At 45.6% G+C, this 15,845-nt stretch overlaps 1 protein-coding gene across 2 annotated transcripts; it reads left to right on the top strand.

Annotated features, from left to right (window-relative positions):
* Nucleotides 1–409: 409 nt before the first annotated feature.
* LOC109924372 (beta-1,3-galactosyltransferase 1-like) lies at nt 410–9,514 on the top strand. Of its 2 annotated transcripts, none has more exons than XM_048595086.1 (2): nt 410–468; nt 8,030–9,514. In XM_048595086.1, exon 2 carries the CDS (start codon nt 8,283–8,285, stop codon nt 9,303–9,305), a length of 1,023 nt encoding a protein of 340 aa, XP_048451043.1. In that variant the 5' UTR covers nt 410–468; nt 8,030–8,282; the 3' UTR covers nt 9,306–9,514. The 2 variants fall into 2 exon arrangements, with proteins under 2 accessions (XP_048451043.1, XP_020379968.2); XM_020524379.2 differs by lacking the exon at nt 410–468 and adding an exon at nt 1,655–1,744.
* The last annotated feature ends 6,331 nt before the right edge of the window (nt 9,515–15,845 follow it).

The following is a 15,845-nucleotide window of genomic DNA, read 5'->3' as shown; positions in this document are numbered from 1 at the left end:
AACTTAATCCTAACAATAAGGCAGCCCTCTAATGTTAGAAAACAGGTCTGATTTCTGTGAGAAATGTATCACTGTAAAGGAGGACCCTTCAGACTGAGGAACATTAAGCTTAACACTCCTTGTTCTTACTCTCTCAACTCTTAAAATAAACTTCTTCTCATGTGATAATGTTCATTTCAAATTGAATTAATTCCCAAATTGAGGTAATTCAGTGCAGTTCACTATCCCTCCAGGATCAAATGAACCAATTAAACAGTGTCCTAGATTCCCAGGAATGTAACAATTCCTCACACAGCCTCCTCACACTATTGGCTATGAGCCTGCCAGCTTGCTGCCCATCACAGGGGAGGGGTGTGTCAGACAGCAGAAAGTTGGAGAGACTGGCTTGTCAGTGAGAAGTGAAACCAGGACCAGAGAGAGGGTGAGAAAGGCCCTTGCAGCTCTTCCCTCTGCTGGCTCCGTGCTGAGGTTTGTACTGGGGCTTGGTGTGGGCTCGTGTTGGGGCTGTGTTTGGGTTTTATTTGTATAGGGACCTTTGTGCTTGATTGTGCCAGGAACTTTTTTTTAAGTCATTCTTGGGATGTTGGCGTCACCAGCTATACCTTGGAGAAGGTGGTGCTGAGCTGCTTTCATGAACCACTGCAGTCCATTTGGTGTAGAGACATCCCCCATGCTGTGAGGGAGAGAATTCCCAGGCTTTTAACCCAGTGATTGTGAAGGAACAATGATACGTTTTCAAGTCAGGATAGTGAGTGGCTTGGAAGGAAACTTGCAGGGGATGGTGTTCCCATATGTCTGATGCCCTTGTCCTTCTAGCTGGAAGTGGTCGTGGGTTTGGAAGGCAATGCCTTTGTTTCTTGATGGTGGGGGTCATATGCCTCAGGATCTTTGGTGAGTTTCTGCAGTACATCTTGTAGATGATACACACTGCTGCTACTGAGCGTCGGTGGTGGAGGGAGTGAATGCTTGTGGATGTGGTGCCAATCAAGCAGGCTGCTTTGTTCTGGATGGTGTCAAGCTTCAAGTGTTGATGGGGCTGCACCCATCCAGGCAAGTGGGGAGTATTCCATCACACTCCTGACTTGTGCCTTGTAGATGGTGGACAAGCTTTCGGGAAGTCAGGAGGTGAGTTACTCGCTGCAGTATTCCTAGCCTCTGGCCTGCTCTTGTAGCTGCTGTGTAAGGGCAATTTGGAGCTGGAGGCAGACAGTGTTTTTGTTTACAGCCATGCTTGTATGTTTCACATTTCTCACAACAAAACTTAATCTGAACAACAAGGCAACTTCTGTAATCCGTTATAAAACAGGTTAGATTCCTTTAAGAAACACAGACCTGTGGACTATATCACCGTAAAGGAAAACCCTTCGGACTTAGGAACATTAAGGCTCAACAATCTTGTTCTGACCCTCTTAGCTCTTAAAATAAACTTCTTCTCATGTGATAATGTTCATTTTAAATTGAATTAATTCCCAAATTGAGGTAATTCAGTGCAGTTCACTATCCCTCCAGGATCAAATGAACCAGTTAAACAGTGTCCTAGATTCCCAGGAATGTAACAATTCCTCACACAGCCTCCTCACACTATTGGCTGTGAGCCTGCCAGCTTGCTGCCCATCACAGGGGAGGGGTGCGTCAGACAGCAGAAAGTTGGAGAGACTGGCTTGTCGGTGAGAAGTGAAACCAGGACCAGAGAGAGGGTGAGAAAGGCCCTTGCAGCTCTTCCCTCTGCTGGCTCTGTGCTGAGGTTTGTACTGGGGCTTGGCGTGGGTATGGACAGGGAGCAGTGTGCAGCCTGCTGGCCTGTATCTGGGCTGCTGTGAGTTTGTGGGAAGTCTGAGCAGGATTTGCCTGAGAGTTTGTGTTAACTCTGTGAGCATGTCACTGTCTGCCCAGTGAATTGACTGTAATCTTCCCCGGCCCGCATGTTTGAATCTGTGCGCCTCCAGCCAGGTTTCCGGACCTGGGTGAACAGATTTGTCTCACAGACGGAATTCTCTAGCCATTGATCCCAAATTTCTGCCTGAAAAATGTTTTTTTTTTTTAAATTCACTGGTGGGACTTGGCTGTCACTGACTGAGCCAGTATTTGCTGCCTGTGCCTCGTTCTCCTTTAAGGTAGAGACAAAAAAAACTGCAGATGCTAGAATCCAAGGTAGGCAAACAGGAGGCTGGAAGAACACAGCAAGCCAGGCAGCATCTGGAGGAAAGGAGCAGTCAACGTTTCGGGTATGACCCTTCTTCAGGACTCCTTTAAGGTAGTCTGTCAATGTTGTAAATATTGGTTAGCCAGCAACTTCCCATGTCCCACAAGTGAATACCAGAAACGGAACCAATTTGCATCCTTGGTGTTGGACTTGTCCCCACATTGAGCCTCCCTGAGCCATCGCTAAGACCATGACATTATCAGATTCTGTAGCAGCTCCTGCCACTGCCTCTACACCACTCAACCAGTCAGTGCACTGTCAACCCCCTCTGACAATCCACCCTGTAAACTCCAATACTGTGCTTAATTCTCACCAAATCCCGTTTACACCCACACTCGCCTCTCTCCATCTTCATGACACCATACTTCGATATTGAAAGATCGCTGTGACTTTCTCTATCTCAAACTTTCCAGCCCTGCAACCCACTAACATATCTGTACTCATTTGTCCTCTAGTCTCTACAGAGACCCAATGTTGATTAGAGCCAGTAATAGAGTCATACAGCTCGGAAATTGCTAGGCCATACACTTTGGAATTCCTTCCCTGCCTCTTTGACCAGGCTTTTGATGGTTTGATCTCCAGCCCCTATGTGGCTCAGCATCTTCTTTTCCTCTCTAATGCTCCTGAGAGATTCCTTTGTTTTGTTATACTGAAGCTGCTGTATGAATAGTACTAGCACTATAAGCTGTTTCTGAGGTTGCGACAAGTTAGTGCACAAACTCCTGCCTGAGTTTGTACTGGCTTTGTGCCTGACACATTGGCCTTGGAGGGAACACAGTTTAGCCTTACCAGAATAATTTCTGAAGTCTGCACTTTCCCTTTGATCCCTTACTTCAGGAGGGATGTAATCTGCATTGGAGGCAGTTCATAGGAGGTTCACGGTTCACTAGATCGATTCCAGAAGTGAGGATTTTTGTTTTATGGAGAGAGCTTGAATAGTTTAGGCCTCTACTCTCTGGAGTTTAGAAGAATGAGAGGAGATCTAACTGAGGTCTGTAAGATGCTAAAGGGGATTGGGAAAGCAGATGTAGAGAGGATGTTTCACCTTGCGAGACAATCCAGAAGGAGAGGTGATAGTTTTAGGATAAGGGATAGCAGATTTAAAACAGAGATGAGGAGAAATTAGTTCTCTCAAAGGGTCATGAGTCTGTGGAGTTCACTTCCCCCAAAGATCAGTGGATGCCAGGACATTGTGTAAACTTAAGGAGGAATGAGATCGGCTGAGGAGCTGAGTTGTCTACTCCTGCCACTAGTTCTTATGTTCCCTGGTGGTGTATAGTTTAGAATCGGTACTTTCACCTCTGTGGCTTGGATTCAATTCCTGGTCAGGAAACAAAGATTAATTAGTGTTATGGGACTGCTTGAAGAGAATGTGAACTTCTGGCAGAAACACCTCTATGGAAATTACAATTTTCAGAGCAACCACAATCTTATCGATGGACCGAATACCCTATTTCTTATGTTAACTTATAAGGAGAGTCTACAAATACTAAATTATCTAAAATTTATAAAGTCAACGTGAGAGTGGCTAGCTAGAACAATTGCACTTAATCTGTGTTTGCTGCTTTTTATACCAATAACAGCGGAGAAAGGGCAGGCCGAATCTTTGATTTGTTTCAGGAGGAGTCCTTGACTTCCATCAGGACAACTGATTCACAATGACTGGCTAAGTCCCCTCTCCCCTGCCCTTCGACAGTTACTGCTTCAGAGCCCTGTGTATGCATGTGCCCTGTCAATCAGTGAGACACTACGCTGATGGTTGAATGCTGCACAATCCACTTCATTCTAACCCAATGCACTGATTATTTTCTCTCTCTCATTCCTGCTCCCTTAAAAATCTATCCCACTGAGCCAGGCAGAGGTCAGCAAAGATAGGACTACTTCAGTAACTTGCTGACTGAGGGGGAAAATGTGAGGAATCTCATCCTTTACTAAGTGGCAGTTTGCTGACCTGTTCTATTTCCCTGTTTTTTTTCTCACTCCCCCAACATTATAAGCAACTGTGCTTTGGAACATAAATTCCCTCTGAACCTACAGACCTGCACTGTTTCTCTGTCCTACACTATTGTGGTGAAGTTCAGCTTAAGCTCAAGGAACAACACTACGTCTTTCATTTTGGGCAATTCGGAGCTTTCATATTCTACAATTCATATTATTTCCATTTCCTGGGACGGGGCACTGATTGTGTCGTAGCCATTTATACCTTCTTTTGGACGTCTCTTTTTTTTTTAAACCTGCATTGTTACTAAGTCTTGCACTCTATAGTTAGGCGGACAGATAGGAGATTCTGTGGGAACGAGAGAGACTCGCGGTTGGTGTGTTGCCTCCCAGGTACCAGAGTCCGTGATGTCTTGGATCGTGTTTTCGGGATCCTTAAGGGGGAGGGGAGCAGCCCCAAGTCGTGGTCCACATAGGTAGGAAAAGGGATGGGGACGTAAGGCAGAAATTCAAGGAGCTAGGGTGGAAGCTTAGAGCTAGAACAAAGAGTTGTTATCTCTAGTTTGTTACCCGTGCCACGTGCTAGCGAGGCGAGGAATAGGGAGAGAAAGCAGTTGAACATGTGGCGACAGGGATGGTGCAGGAGGGAGGGATTCAGATACCTAGATAATTGGGGCTCATTCTGGGGTAGGTGGGACCTCTACAAACGGGATGGTCTACACCTGAACCAGAGGGGTACCAATATCCTGGGGGGGAAATTTGCTAATGCTCTTCGGGGGGGTTTAAACTAATTCGGAAGGGGGATGGGAACCTGAATTGTAGCTCGTGTACAGGAGGTTGAGTAGTGAGGTCAAGAATAAGGTTTCAAGGTCGCAGGAGTGTACCGGCAGGCAGGAAGGTGGTTTGAAGTGTGTCTACTTCAACGCCAGAAGCATCCGGAATACGGTGCGTGAACTTGCAGCATGGGTTGGTACCTGGGACTTCGATGTTGTGGCCATTTCGGAGACATGGATAGAGCAGGGACAGGAATGGTTGTTGCAGGTTCCGGGGTTTAGATGTTTCAGTAAGATCAGGGAAGGTGGTAAAAGAGGGGGAGGTGTGGCATTGTTAGTCAAGGACAGTATTACGGTGGCAGAAAGGACATTTGATGAGGACTCGTCTACTGAGGTAGTATGGGCTGAGGTTAGAAACAGGAAAGAAGAGGTCACCCTGTTGGGAGTTTTTTATAGGCCTCCGAAAAGTTCCAGAGATGTAGAGGAAAGGATTGCAAAGATGATTCTGGATAGGAGCGAAAGTAACAGGGTAGTTGTTATGGGGGACTTCAACTTTCCAAATATTGACTGGAAATGCTATAGTTCGAGTACTTTAGATGGGTCAGTTTTTGTCGAATGTGTGCAGGAGGGTTTCCTGACACATATGTAGATAGGCCAACAAGAGGCGAGACCACATTGGATTTGGTAATGGGTAATGAACCAGGCCAGGTGTTAGATTTGGAGGTAGGTGAGCACTTTGGTGATAGTGACCACAATTCGGTTACGTTTACTTTAGCGATGGAAGGGATAGGTATATACCGCAGGGCAAGAGTTATAGTTGGGGGAAAGGCAACTATGAGGCAATTAGGCAAGCTTTAGGACGCATAGGATGGAGAAGGAAACTCCAGGGGCTGGGCACAATTGAAATGTGGAGCTTGTTCTGGGAACAGCTACTGCGTGTCCTTGATAAGTATGTACCTGTCAGGCAGGGAGGAAGTGGTCGAGCGAGGGAACCGTGGTTTACGAAAGAAGTTGAATCTCTTGTCAAGAGGAAGAAGGAGGCTTATGTAAAGATGAGGCGTGAAGGCTCAGTTAGGGCGCTTGAGAGTTACAAGTTAGCCAGGAAGGACCTAAAGAGAGAGCTAAGAAGAGCCAGGAGGGGACACGAGATGTCTTTAGCAGGTAGGATCAAGGAGAACCCTAAAGCTTTCTATAGATATGTCCAGAATAAAAGAATGACTAGAGTAAGATTAGGGCCAGTCAAGGACAGTAGTGGGAAGTTGTGTGTGGAGTCCAAAGAGATAGGAGAGGCGCTAAATGAATATTTTTCGTCAGTATTCACACAGGAAAAAGACAATGTTGTTGAGGAGAATACTGAGATACAGGCTATTAGACTAGACGGGATTGAGGTTCATAAGGAGGAGGTGTTAGCAATTCTGGAAAGTGTGAAAATAGATAAGTCCCCTGGGCCGGATGGGATTTATCCTAGGATTCTCTGGGAAGCTAGGGAGGAGATTGCAGAGCCTTTGGCTTTGATCTTTTTGTCGTCATTGTCTACAGGAATAGTGCCAGAAGACTGGAGACTAGCAAATGTTGTCCCCTTGTTCAAGAAGGGGAGTAGAGACAACCCTGGTAATTATAGACCAGTGAGCCTTACTTCGGTTGTGGGTAAAGTGTTGGAAAGGATTATAACGGATAGGATTTATAATCATCTAGAAAGGAATAATTTGATTAGGTATAGTCAACACGGTTTTTGTGAAGGGAAGGTCGTGCCTCACAAACCTTTATTGAGTTCTTTTGAGAAGGTGACCAAACAGGTGGATGAGGGTAAAGCGGTTGATGTGGTGTATATGGATTTCAGTAAAGCGTTTGATAAGGTTCCCCATGGTAGGCTATTGCAGAAAATACGGAGGCATGGGATTGAGGGTGATTTAGCGGTTTGGATCAGAAATTGGCTAGCTGTAAGAAGACAGAGGGTGGTGGTTGATGGGAAATGTTCATCCTGGAGTTCAGTTACTAGTGGTGTACCTCAAGGATCTGTTTTGGGGCCACTGCTGTTTGTCATTTTTATAAATGACCTGGATGAGGGCGTAGAAGGATGGGTTAGTAAATTTGCGGATGACACCAAAATCGGTGGAGTTGTGGATAGTGTGGAAGGATGTTGCAGGTTACAGAGGGACATAGATAAGCTGCAGAGCTGGGCTGAGAGGTGGCAAATGGAGTTTAATGCGGAAAAGTGAGGTGATTCACTTTGGAAGGAGTAACAGGAATACAGAGTACTGGGCTAATGGTAAGATTCTTGGTAGTGTGGATGAGCAGAGAGATCTCGTGTCCATGTGCATAGATCACTGAAAGTTGCCACCCAGGTTGATAGTGTTGTTAAGAAGGCGTACGGTGTGTTAGGTTTTATTGGCAGAAGGATTGAGTTTTGGAGTCATGAGGTCATGTTGCAGCTGTACAAAACTCTGGTGCGGCCGCACTTGGAGTATTGCGTACAGTTCTGGTCGCTGCATTAGAGGAAGGATGTGGAAGCATTGGAAAGGGTGCAGAGGAGATTTACCAGGATATTGCCTGGTATGGAGGGAAGGTCTTATAAGGAAAGGCTGAGGGACTTGAGGCTGTTTTCGTTAGAGTGGAGAAGGTTAAGAGGTGACTTAATAGAGACATACAAGATGATCAGAGGATTAGATAGGGTGGACAGCGAGAGCCTTTTTCCTCGGATGGTGATGGCTAGCACAAGGGGACATAGCTTTAAATTGAGGGGTGATAGATATAGGACAGACGTCAGAGGTAGGTTCTTTACTCAGAGTAGTAAGGGCGTGGAATGCCCTGCCTGCAACAGTAGTAGACTCGCCAACTTTAAGGGCATTTAAATGGTCATTGGATAAACATATGGATGATAATGGAATAGTGTAGGTTAGATGGGCTTCAGATTGGTTTCACAGGTCAGTGCAACATCGAGGGCCGACGGGCCTGTACTGCGCTGTAATGTTCTATGTTCTGTGTTCTATGTTCTATCACCCCTTTATCTTTGCTTTCCTTTTTAAAATAAAGACCATTCTGTCCCTAACTTCTTCCAGTTTCACTGAAAGATCATCCATTCAATCACTTAATTATGTTTCCCCTCTCTCCACAGATGCTGGCCACTGTGATTTCAGCATTTCCAGATTTGACTTGAATTGACCTGCTTTAGGCTGTGATATGTTTTGAAATGTCCTGCAGTTGAGAGGAATGTTTAGGAATGTTTCGACCCCTGTGTATTCCGCATCTGGCTGTAAGGCTGAAGCTGTACAAACCAACCTGGATCTCTCATGTCTTTAACCGGAGCAGTCTGGAGGTGAATATTTCCTCTGTGCGTGCAGACATTTGTAACTGTTTGTGTTGAAGCAATGGGGTCAAAAACCTACTTTAAAGTTCTTGTGCTTGCGTCTTTCCTGGTGTCTGCTTTTCTGGTGCTAAGTTTCCACGCAACCCGTGGGCTGACTGAGGACTCTGGTGGGTCAGATCCCCACACTCTGCTGAAGCAAGTGAAGAGCGAGGATGACGAAGACGAGGTCGTCGACCAGAGCTCCGGGATCGACTTTGAGGCTCTGCACAGCCGCTGGCATGACCCACCTCCTTGCCAGAAGGGGCAGGTCCTCCTGGTCCTTGTGACATCTGCCCAGCCCAACATTGACCGTAGGAATGCCATTCGCAACACATGGGCGCTGGGCTGGGAGGAGAGTGCCTTCCCTTGGCAAGTGGTCTTCCTGGTTGGCCAGGCCATGGGAGAAGGGGCAGCCGACCTAATCCAATTGGAGCGGGAAGTGTTCCAAGATGTGTTGGTGGGAAACTACCTGGATACTTACAGAAACCTTACGCTAAAAGTCATGCACGGGTTAAAGTGGGCAGTGAGCACTTGTCGGCCTCTATACATCCTCAAAACTGATGATGACTGCTTTGTAAACACAGACAGGCTGCCTCGCTTTCTGGTCCGGGACAATCCGATCCGGACTGGCCTTTACGCCGGCTCTCTGTTTGTACCCGAGAAGCGGGAAGTCATCCGGAATCCCTGGAACAAATGGTATGTGTCATGGCGGGACTACGGGAAAGAGCGCTACCCTCCCTACCTGAGTGGGGTGGGCTACGTGCTCTCTCTGGATGCAGCTGCTGCAATCCTGAGGGCAGCAGCCTGGGTCCGCCCCATTCCCGTTGAGGATGCGTACGTTGGGATCCTGGCAGAAGCGGCTGGTATCCCTGCGCTGTCGAGCAGCCGCTTCACCAAACACAATGTGAACTGGAGAGTGTGCAACTACAGGTACCTGATGGTCATTCATCACCTCAGCACTCAGGAGCAACACACAGCCCACAGCAACATGGTCCAGGCCCGCACAGCTTGTTCTGGTAATCCCAATATCACCAGATGGAACTGACCGTGTTGACTTAGATACGAACAAAGTCATCCTGGATGAAACTATTTTGTACCGAGGACAAGAGTCCAGAATGAAGGGGCGCACAATCTTAGAAGCATAGAAATAGAAAGCAGGAGTAGGACATTAGGCCCTTTCAGTCTGCTCTTCGTTGTGATCATTGATCATCCAGTTCAGTCCCCTGTTCCTACATTCTTCACATACCCTTCAGCCCTAAGAACTATAACTAACTCCTTCTTGAAAACATTCAATGTTTTGACTTAAACTGCTTTCTGTGGTAGAGAATTCCACAGGCTTGGAGATGGAGAGGTCCAAGAAGGAGAGAGAGGTATCAGAGACGGTCCAGGTGAACGTGAGGTTGGGGTGGAAGGTGTTAGTAAAGTTGGTGAACTGTTCAAGCTCCTCGTGGGAGCACGAGGCAGCACCGAAACAGTCATTGATGTAGTGGAGGAAGAGGTGGGGAATGGGGCCAGTGTAACAGCGGAAGAGTCTGTCTCCATCTCTAGTGACCGCCTTGAAACCGATATCTATTTCAAGACCACCAACTCCAACAGCTACCTAGACTACACCTCCTCTCACCCACCCTCCTGTAAGAATGCGATCCCCTACTCCCAATTCCTTCGCCTCCGCAGCATCTGCTCCTGAGATGAGGCGTTCCACTCCCGAACATCCCAGATGTCCTTGTATTTCAAGGGCCACAACTTCTCCCCCCCCCCCCCCCCCCCCCACAGACGAAAACGCCCCCCCCCGCATCTCTTACCCACACCTCTGCCCTCACCCCCTCAGCCAACAAAAACAAAGACAGAATCCCCCTCGTCCTCATGTATCACCCCACCAACATCCGCATCCAACGTATCATTCTCTGTCACTTCCGCCACCTACAATCTGACCCCACAACCAAAGATATATTTCCCTCCCAACCCCTATCTGCCTTTCGTAGGGACTGCTGTCTCCATGACTCCCTCGTCTGGTCCACACTCCCCATTGACCCCACCACCTTTCCCTGCAACCGCAGGAAGTGCTACACCTGCCCTACACCTCTCCCCTCACCTCCATCCAAGGCACCAAACAAACCTTCCACATTAGACAGGGGTTCACCTGCACATCCGTCAATGTGGTCTATTGCATCCGCTGCTCCCAGTGTGGCCTCCTGTACATCAGTGAGACTAAGCGGAGACTCGGAGACCATTTTGTAGAGCAGCTGCGCTCGGTTCGCAACGAATGACAACACCTTCCGGTTGCGAACCATTTTAACTCCCCCTCCCGCTCCCTGGTGACATGTCCATCCTGGGCCTCCTGGAAACGCCACCTGGAAACTGGAGGAGCAGCACTTCATATTCCGCCTCGGGAGCCCACAGACCAATGGTCTCAATGTGGATTTTATCAGTTTCAAAATCTCCCCATGCCCGGCCTCATCCCATGTCCAACCCTCCCTCTCATCCCCACTTCCTTGACCTGACACAACCTGTCCATCATCTCTCCCACCTATCCATCCCTCCCACCCTACTGACCAATCCCCACCACTCTCTACCTGCACTGACCTATCACCTTCCCAACTACCTTCCCCAGCCTCACACCTCCTCTCCCTATTTATTTCGGAGCTCCCTTCCTCCTCCCCATTTCTGAAGAAGGGTCCCGACCCAAAACATCAACTTTCCTGCTTCTCTTATGCTGCCTGGCCTGCTGTGTTCCTCCAGCTCCACACTGTGCTATCTCATAAAACACAAGTATGTCTTTTGCCCAGAACTATCTTTGTTTCAATTCATATCATGTGCAGAGTCTAGGACACAACCCAGAGGAGATAAAGAACAAAGAACAATACAGCACAGGAATTTTCCCTTTGGCCCTCCAAGCCTGCGCTGACACATTTTGTCCTTCCATACTAAAACTGTCTTCACTTACACGATCCGTATCCCTCTATTCCCTTCCTATTCATGTACTCATCCAGGTGCTTGTGAATGCTGCTATTGTCTGCTTCCACCACCACCTCTGGCAGCGCGTTCCAGGCACCCACCACCCTTTGTGTGAAAAATCTGCCTCACACATCTCTTTTTAAACTTCCCTCTCGCACCTTGAACCTGTGTCCCTGAGCAACTGACCCTTCCTATGAGGAAAAAGCCTCATACTTTTCACTCTATCCATATCATTCACAATCTTTGAAATTTCTGGCAAGTTGTCCCTCAACCTCCTGTGTTCCAGTGTAAACAAACCCAGTCTATACAACTTTCTTCATAGGTAAAATTCCCTATACCAGACAATATCCTGGTAAACCTTTTCTGTACCCTCCCCAAAGCATCCACATACATTTCCTACTGAGAGAAGAGATAATCAGACCCTCATTATCTTTGTAGCTCAGGGATCATGGTTCAGTTTTTGGACTGGTACCCCTCTGTTTGAAGTGTTGTTGTTTAAGTTCCCTTGACACTCATTGTGTGCGACATTCCACAGTTCCTGTCAGGAATAGGTGTAATCAATACAGAAATGTTACAGCCAGCTGTTGAATTTGCATTGAGTCATTTTTTTGGCTTGTAGTCTTAAGTTACTTAATCATTTAATATATTTAAGTAATTTGGGATTATAATTTATTATGACATGAGGGAGTGCTGCACTGTCATCAGTGCTGTCATTTTGATGATACATTAGACTGAGATCTGTCTTTTCTCACAGATAGGTGTAAGAAAATCAGATTGAACTATTTCAAAAAAAGAGCAACTGAGTTCTCCCCGATCCTGGTAAATATTTATCCCTCAAATAGCTTTACCAAAATAGATTATTATACTGTCTTATTGAAATGTGTGGGAATTTACTGTGCTCAAATTGGCTGCTAAACTTCCTACATTATAACAACACTTCATAATTATTTCATAGGCTGGAGAGCACTTTTGAGGCATCCTGATGAGGTGAGGGTGTTTTATAAATTCTAGTTGGAGGCTGTTAATAAGGGAGCTGCTCAGTGCCAGGTTAAATGTTTTTACTGCATAATCTGCACAGAATCCAGTTCGGGTTGAGTGCTGAGGTGAAGACTAACCCCATACCCCTTCCCTCCCAAAAAAGAAATCGAACAGCGAGGGGCAGATGAATAGGTGTGAAAGATGAAGGGCGGCATGGTGGTTAGCACTGCTACCTCAGTGCCAGGGACCCAGGTTCAATCCCAGCCTTGGGCGATGTCTGTCTGTGTGGAGTTTGCATGTTCTCCCTGTGCCTCTGGGTTTCCTCCCACAGTCCAAAGGTGTGTAGGTCAGGTGGGGCTAGCCATGGTAAAAACCCCATGCAGAGTTACAGAGAGTGTGGTAGGGGTCTGGCTTCTTTTTGCATAGTATGGATTCAATGAGAAATGCTGCTGTGTGCATTTTGCATGGGTCCTTCCTGCACCTCCACTATTCATTTTGGAGGTAAGGGGGAAAGCCCATTGGTGTGTTTATTAAAAAGGGATTCCATCAAAGATATGGCAGAGTTATGATGGAATTCAACAACCAGTGTTATGGCTCTATGGAGCAAGTCCTAAAATGTGGCTCAAGTACTTTTCACATATATCCGAAAGGTGTGGGATTTTACCACAGGTTGAGGGTGTATTATGACAGGTTTAGATAAGGCAGACAAAGAAAAGCTGTTACCATTAGCTGATGGTACAAAGATCAGGAGACACTGATCTAATATTTTGCACAAGAAATATTAGGAGGATTTTTACACAGGAAGTGACAATGACTGGAACTCCCACCAGTGATAACTGATAATTTTAAAAAGAAGAGAGAATGGGCACTTGGTGGAAATAAGAGTTGAAAGGTGACAGGAAAGGAATGGAGGAATGGGACTAATTAAATTGCTCTATACAACCACAGAATGGTCATGGCCCAGTAGGCCATTTGTGCCTGCACTGGTTCTATTGTTCCAATCTTCTGCCTTTTTGCCACTACTCTGCACACTTTTTCTATGCAAATAATCATCTAATGCCGTCTTAAATGCCTCTTAAATTAATTAAAAACACCCATGCATTCATTAAAACCTCTGCAGGTTTACTTGGTCTGTACAGAGAGCTGGCACAGAACTAATGGGCAGAACAGCCCCCTTCTATGCCTCTGTGTCTTGCTGATTCTGAGATGGATTGAGGGAAAAGGGGTGTGAGTTGATCTTATTGAAGCATATAAGATCCTGAGGGAACTAGACCGGGTAAATACTGGGAGGACATTTCATTTTGTTGCGGCACAGTTTGAGAATGAGGTATTTTACAGCAGATGAGAATTTTTTTCCCCTCTCAAGGATTTGTCATAGTAAGACAATTCCTTCTCTGGAGACAGTGGAGGATGAGTTAGGGCAGAGACTGAGTTGCATTTTTTTAAAGATAAGGGAGTTAGGGTGGGGGGGTGCAGAAGGGGCGAAAGGATGGGTGAGGGTTGGACGGGGAGAGAACATGGACAGGAACCTGGGGTTGAATCTGCAACCAGACAAGCCAGGACCCTCAGAATGGTGAAGAAATACTAATTAGGCCAAATGGAGTTAGACCACAGATCAGCCATGATCTCAATGAATGACAGAACACACTTAAGGGGCTGAATGGCCTACTCCTGTTTCTACATTGAATTCGATTTAAGTTCTGATCAATATGTATAACCAACTTTCAAGATTGATGCAATCGAGTTCCAGCCCACAAATAAACCACAAGACCCAGTTAAGTGCTGTTTCTTTTTAAATGTCCATTAAGAACTGTAGATTTAATAAATCTGAGAGACTTCATATTCAGTGATGATGGATTTGAGGAGTAAATGACAAGAACACACGGAACCTTTCTGACACCCACACAGACTGACTATGTCAGCAGAGGCAGGAGAAACTAATATGCCAAACATTCAATTGATTATAAATATTGAATGTGAATAATTCTGTAATTTGGTTGTACAGAACGAGAGTACTGCTGAATTTTTTTTTTTTTTTTTTGTTGAATACATGAACCAGAATTGGCCATTCTGCCCCTCAAGCTTGTTCCACCATTCAATGAGATCATGCCTGATGTATAGTCTAACTCCATATCCCTATCTTTGGCCCATATCCCTTACTGCCTTTGATTAACAAAAATTTATCACTCTCAGATTTAAAATTAACAACTGCTCCAGCATCCAACGCCATTTGATGAAGAGAGTTCCAAACCTCTCCCACCCTTGGTGTGTAGAAATGCTTCCTAACATCTCTCCTGAACAGTTTGACCGTAATTCTCAAACTATGGCACCTAGTTCTAGAATCCCCAAGCTGTGGAAACAGTTAATTTACTGTCTTTCCCTGTTAATATCCAGACAACATTGATCAGATCCCCCCTTAACATTCTCAAATTCTGGAGAAAACAGGTCTAATTTGTATACTTCTGCTCATAACTCCTGAAGTCCAGGTATCATTCTTGTAAACCTACGTTGTACTCCCTCCAATGCCAATCTATCCTCCCTAAGGTGTGGTGTCCAGACCTGCTCTCAGTCCTCCAAATGGGGTCTAACCAGGGTTTTGTATAACTGCAGCATAACATCTGCATCCTTATACCCCAGTCCACTAGATAGAAAGGCCACTGTTCTATTAGCTTTCTTGATTATCTTCTGCAGCTGTTTGTGACATTTTAAAGATCTACACCCCTGAACCCCCGAGTCTCTTTGGACATCCACTGGATTTTACTTCATGCCATCTAGAAAGTATCCTGATCTATCCTTTGTAGTGCAAAATGGATGTCCTCACATTTGCTTAGACTGAACTCCATCTTCTGCAGTTTTGCCCATTAACGTAGACAATTAATATCCCTTGGTTGTTTTATATTATCATATGCACTACAAAGCCACCTAACTTTGTGTCATCAGCAAATTTGGATATATGATTTTCTAAGCCATTATTCAATTAGTTAATAAATGTGAATAACTGAGGTGTGGGGGCAGGGGGAAACAACACTATGAAGTCAGAGTAATGATTGGTTGCCTAGAAACTGAACGCTAGTAGATCACCATGGCAGCATTACTACCAATCCGAATCCACTTGATAACCAATCGGTATTCTCTTCTCACAGTGTAAAATGTTGTTTCCCAAGAAATACGAACTTAAAAGGGGATGTCCAGTTGAGTGCACAATGAAAAATTTTGACAATTTTTTTTTATTATATAGCAATATGCAAATTCTGCTGTTTTTAGGAATAATGGAGAGTAAATGATTGAGTTGCCTCGGTGTTAATGGGATTTAGAGCTAATTCCTGGTTTCAGGAATACAGTGCAGGAGAGAAGGTTATTGGTAACAGATATTTGAGGATGAGGTACATCAAGTGTTGAGGATCTGGGGCTACAAATGACTACTCTTTCAAAGAATGAACACAGTCACGAGGGAGCAAATAGCAACTTTCGATCGTTTAAAAGGGGCTGGGAGAAGGCTCTTTACAGCTCCCTGGACACAGCAATGAGTTCAACAATTTCAGACCATGAACTTTCCATTTGATTTGTTTCTTTTTGTTAACCAAGTTCTATTCTGACTATTGCTTTTCATTGTTTTTTGCCTTCAGATACAGCTGTCTTTTACTCCTCCGTT

This window comes from Rhincodon typus, chromosome 3 (genome assembly GCF_021869965.1).
Source record: "Rhincodon typus isolate 14 chromosome 3, sRhiTyp1.1, whole genome shotgun sequence".
Taxonomy (NCBI): Eukaryota; Metazoa; Chordata; class Chondrichthyes; order Orectolobiformes; family Rhincodontidae; genus Rhincodon; species Rhincodon typus.
Note: the sequence above shows the minus strand (reverse complement) of the source record. Positions and strands in the feature narration are given on the sequence as shown.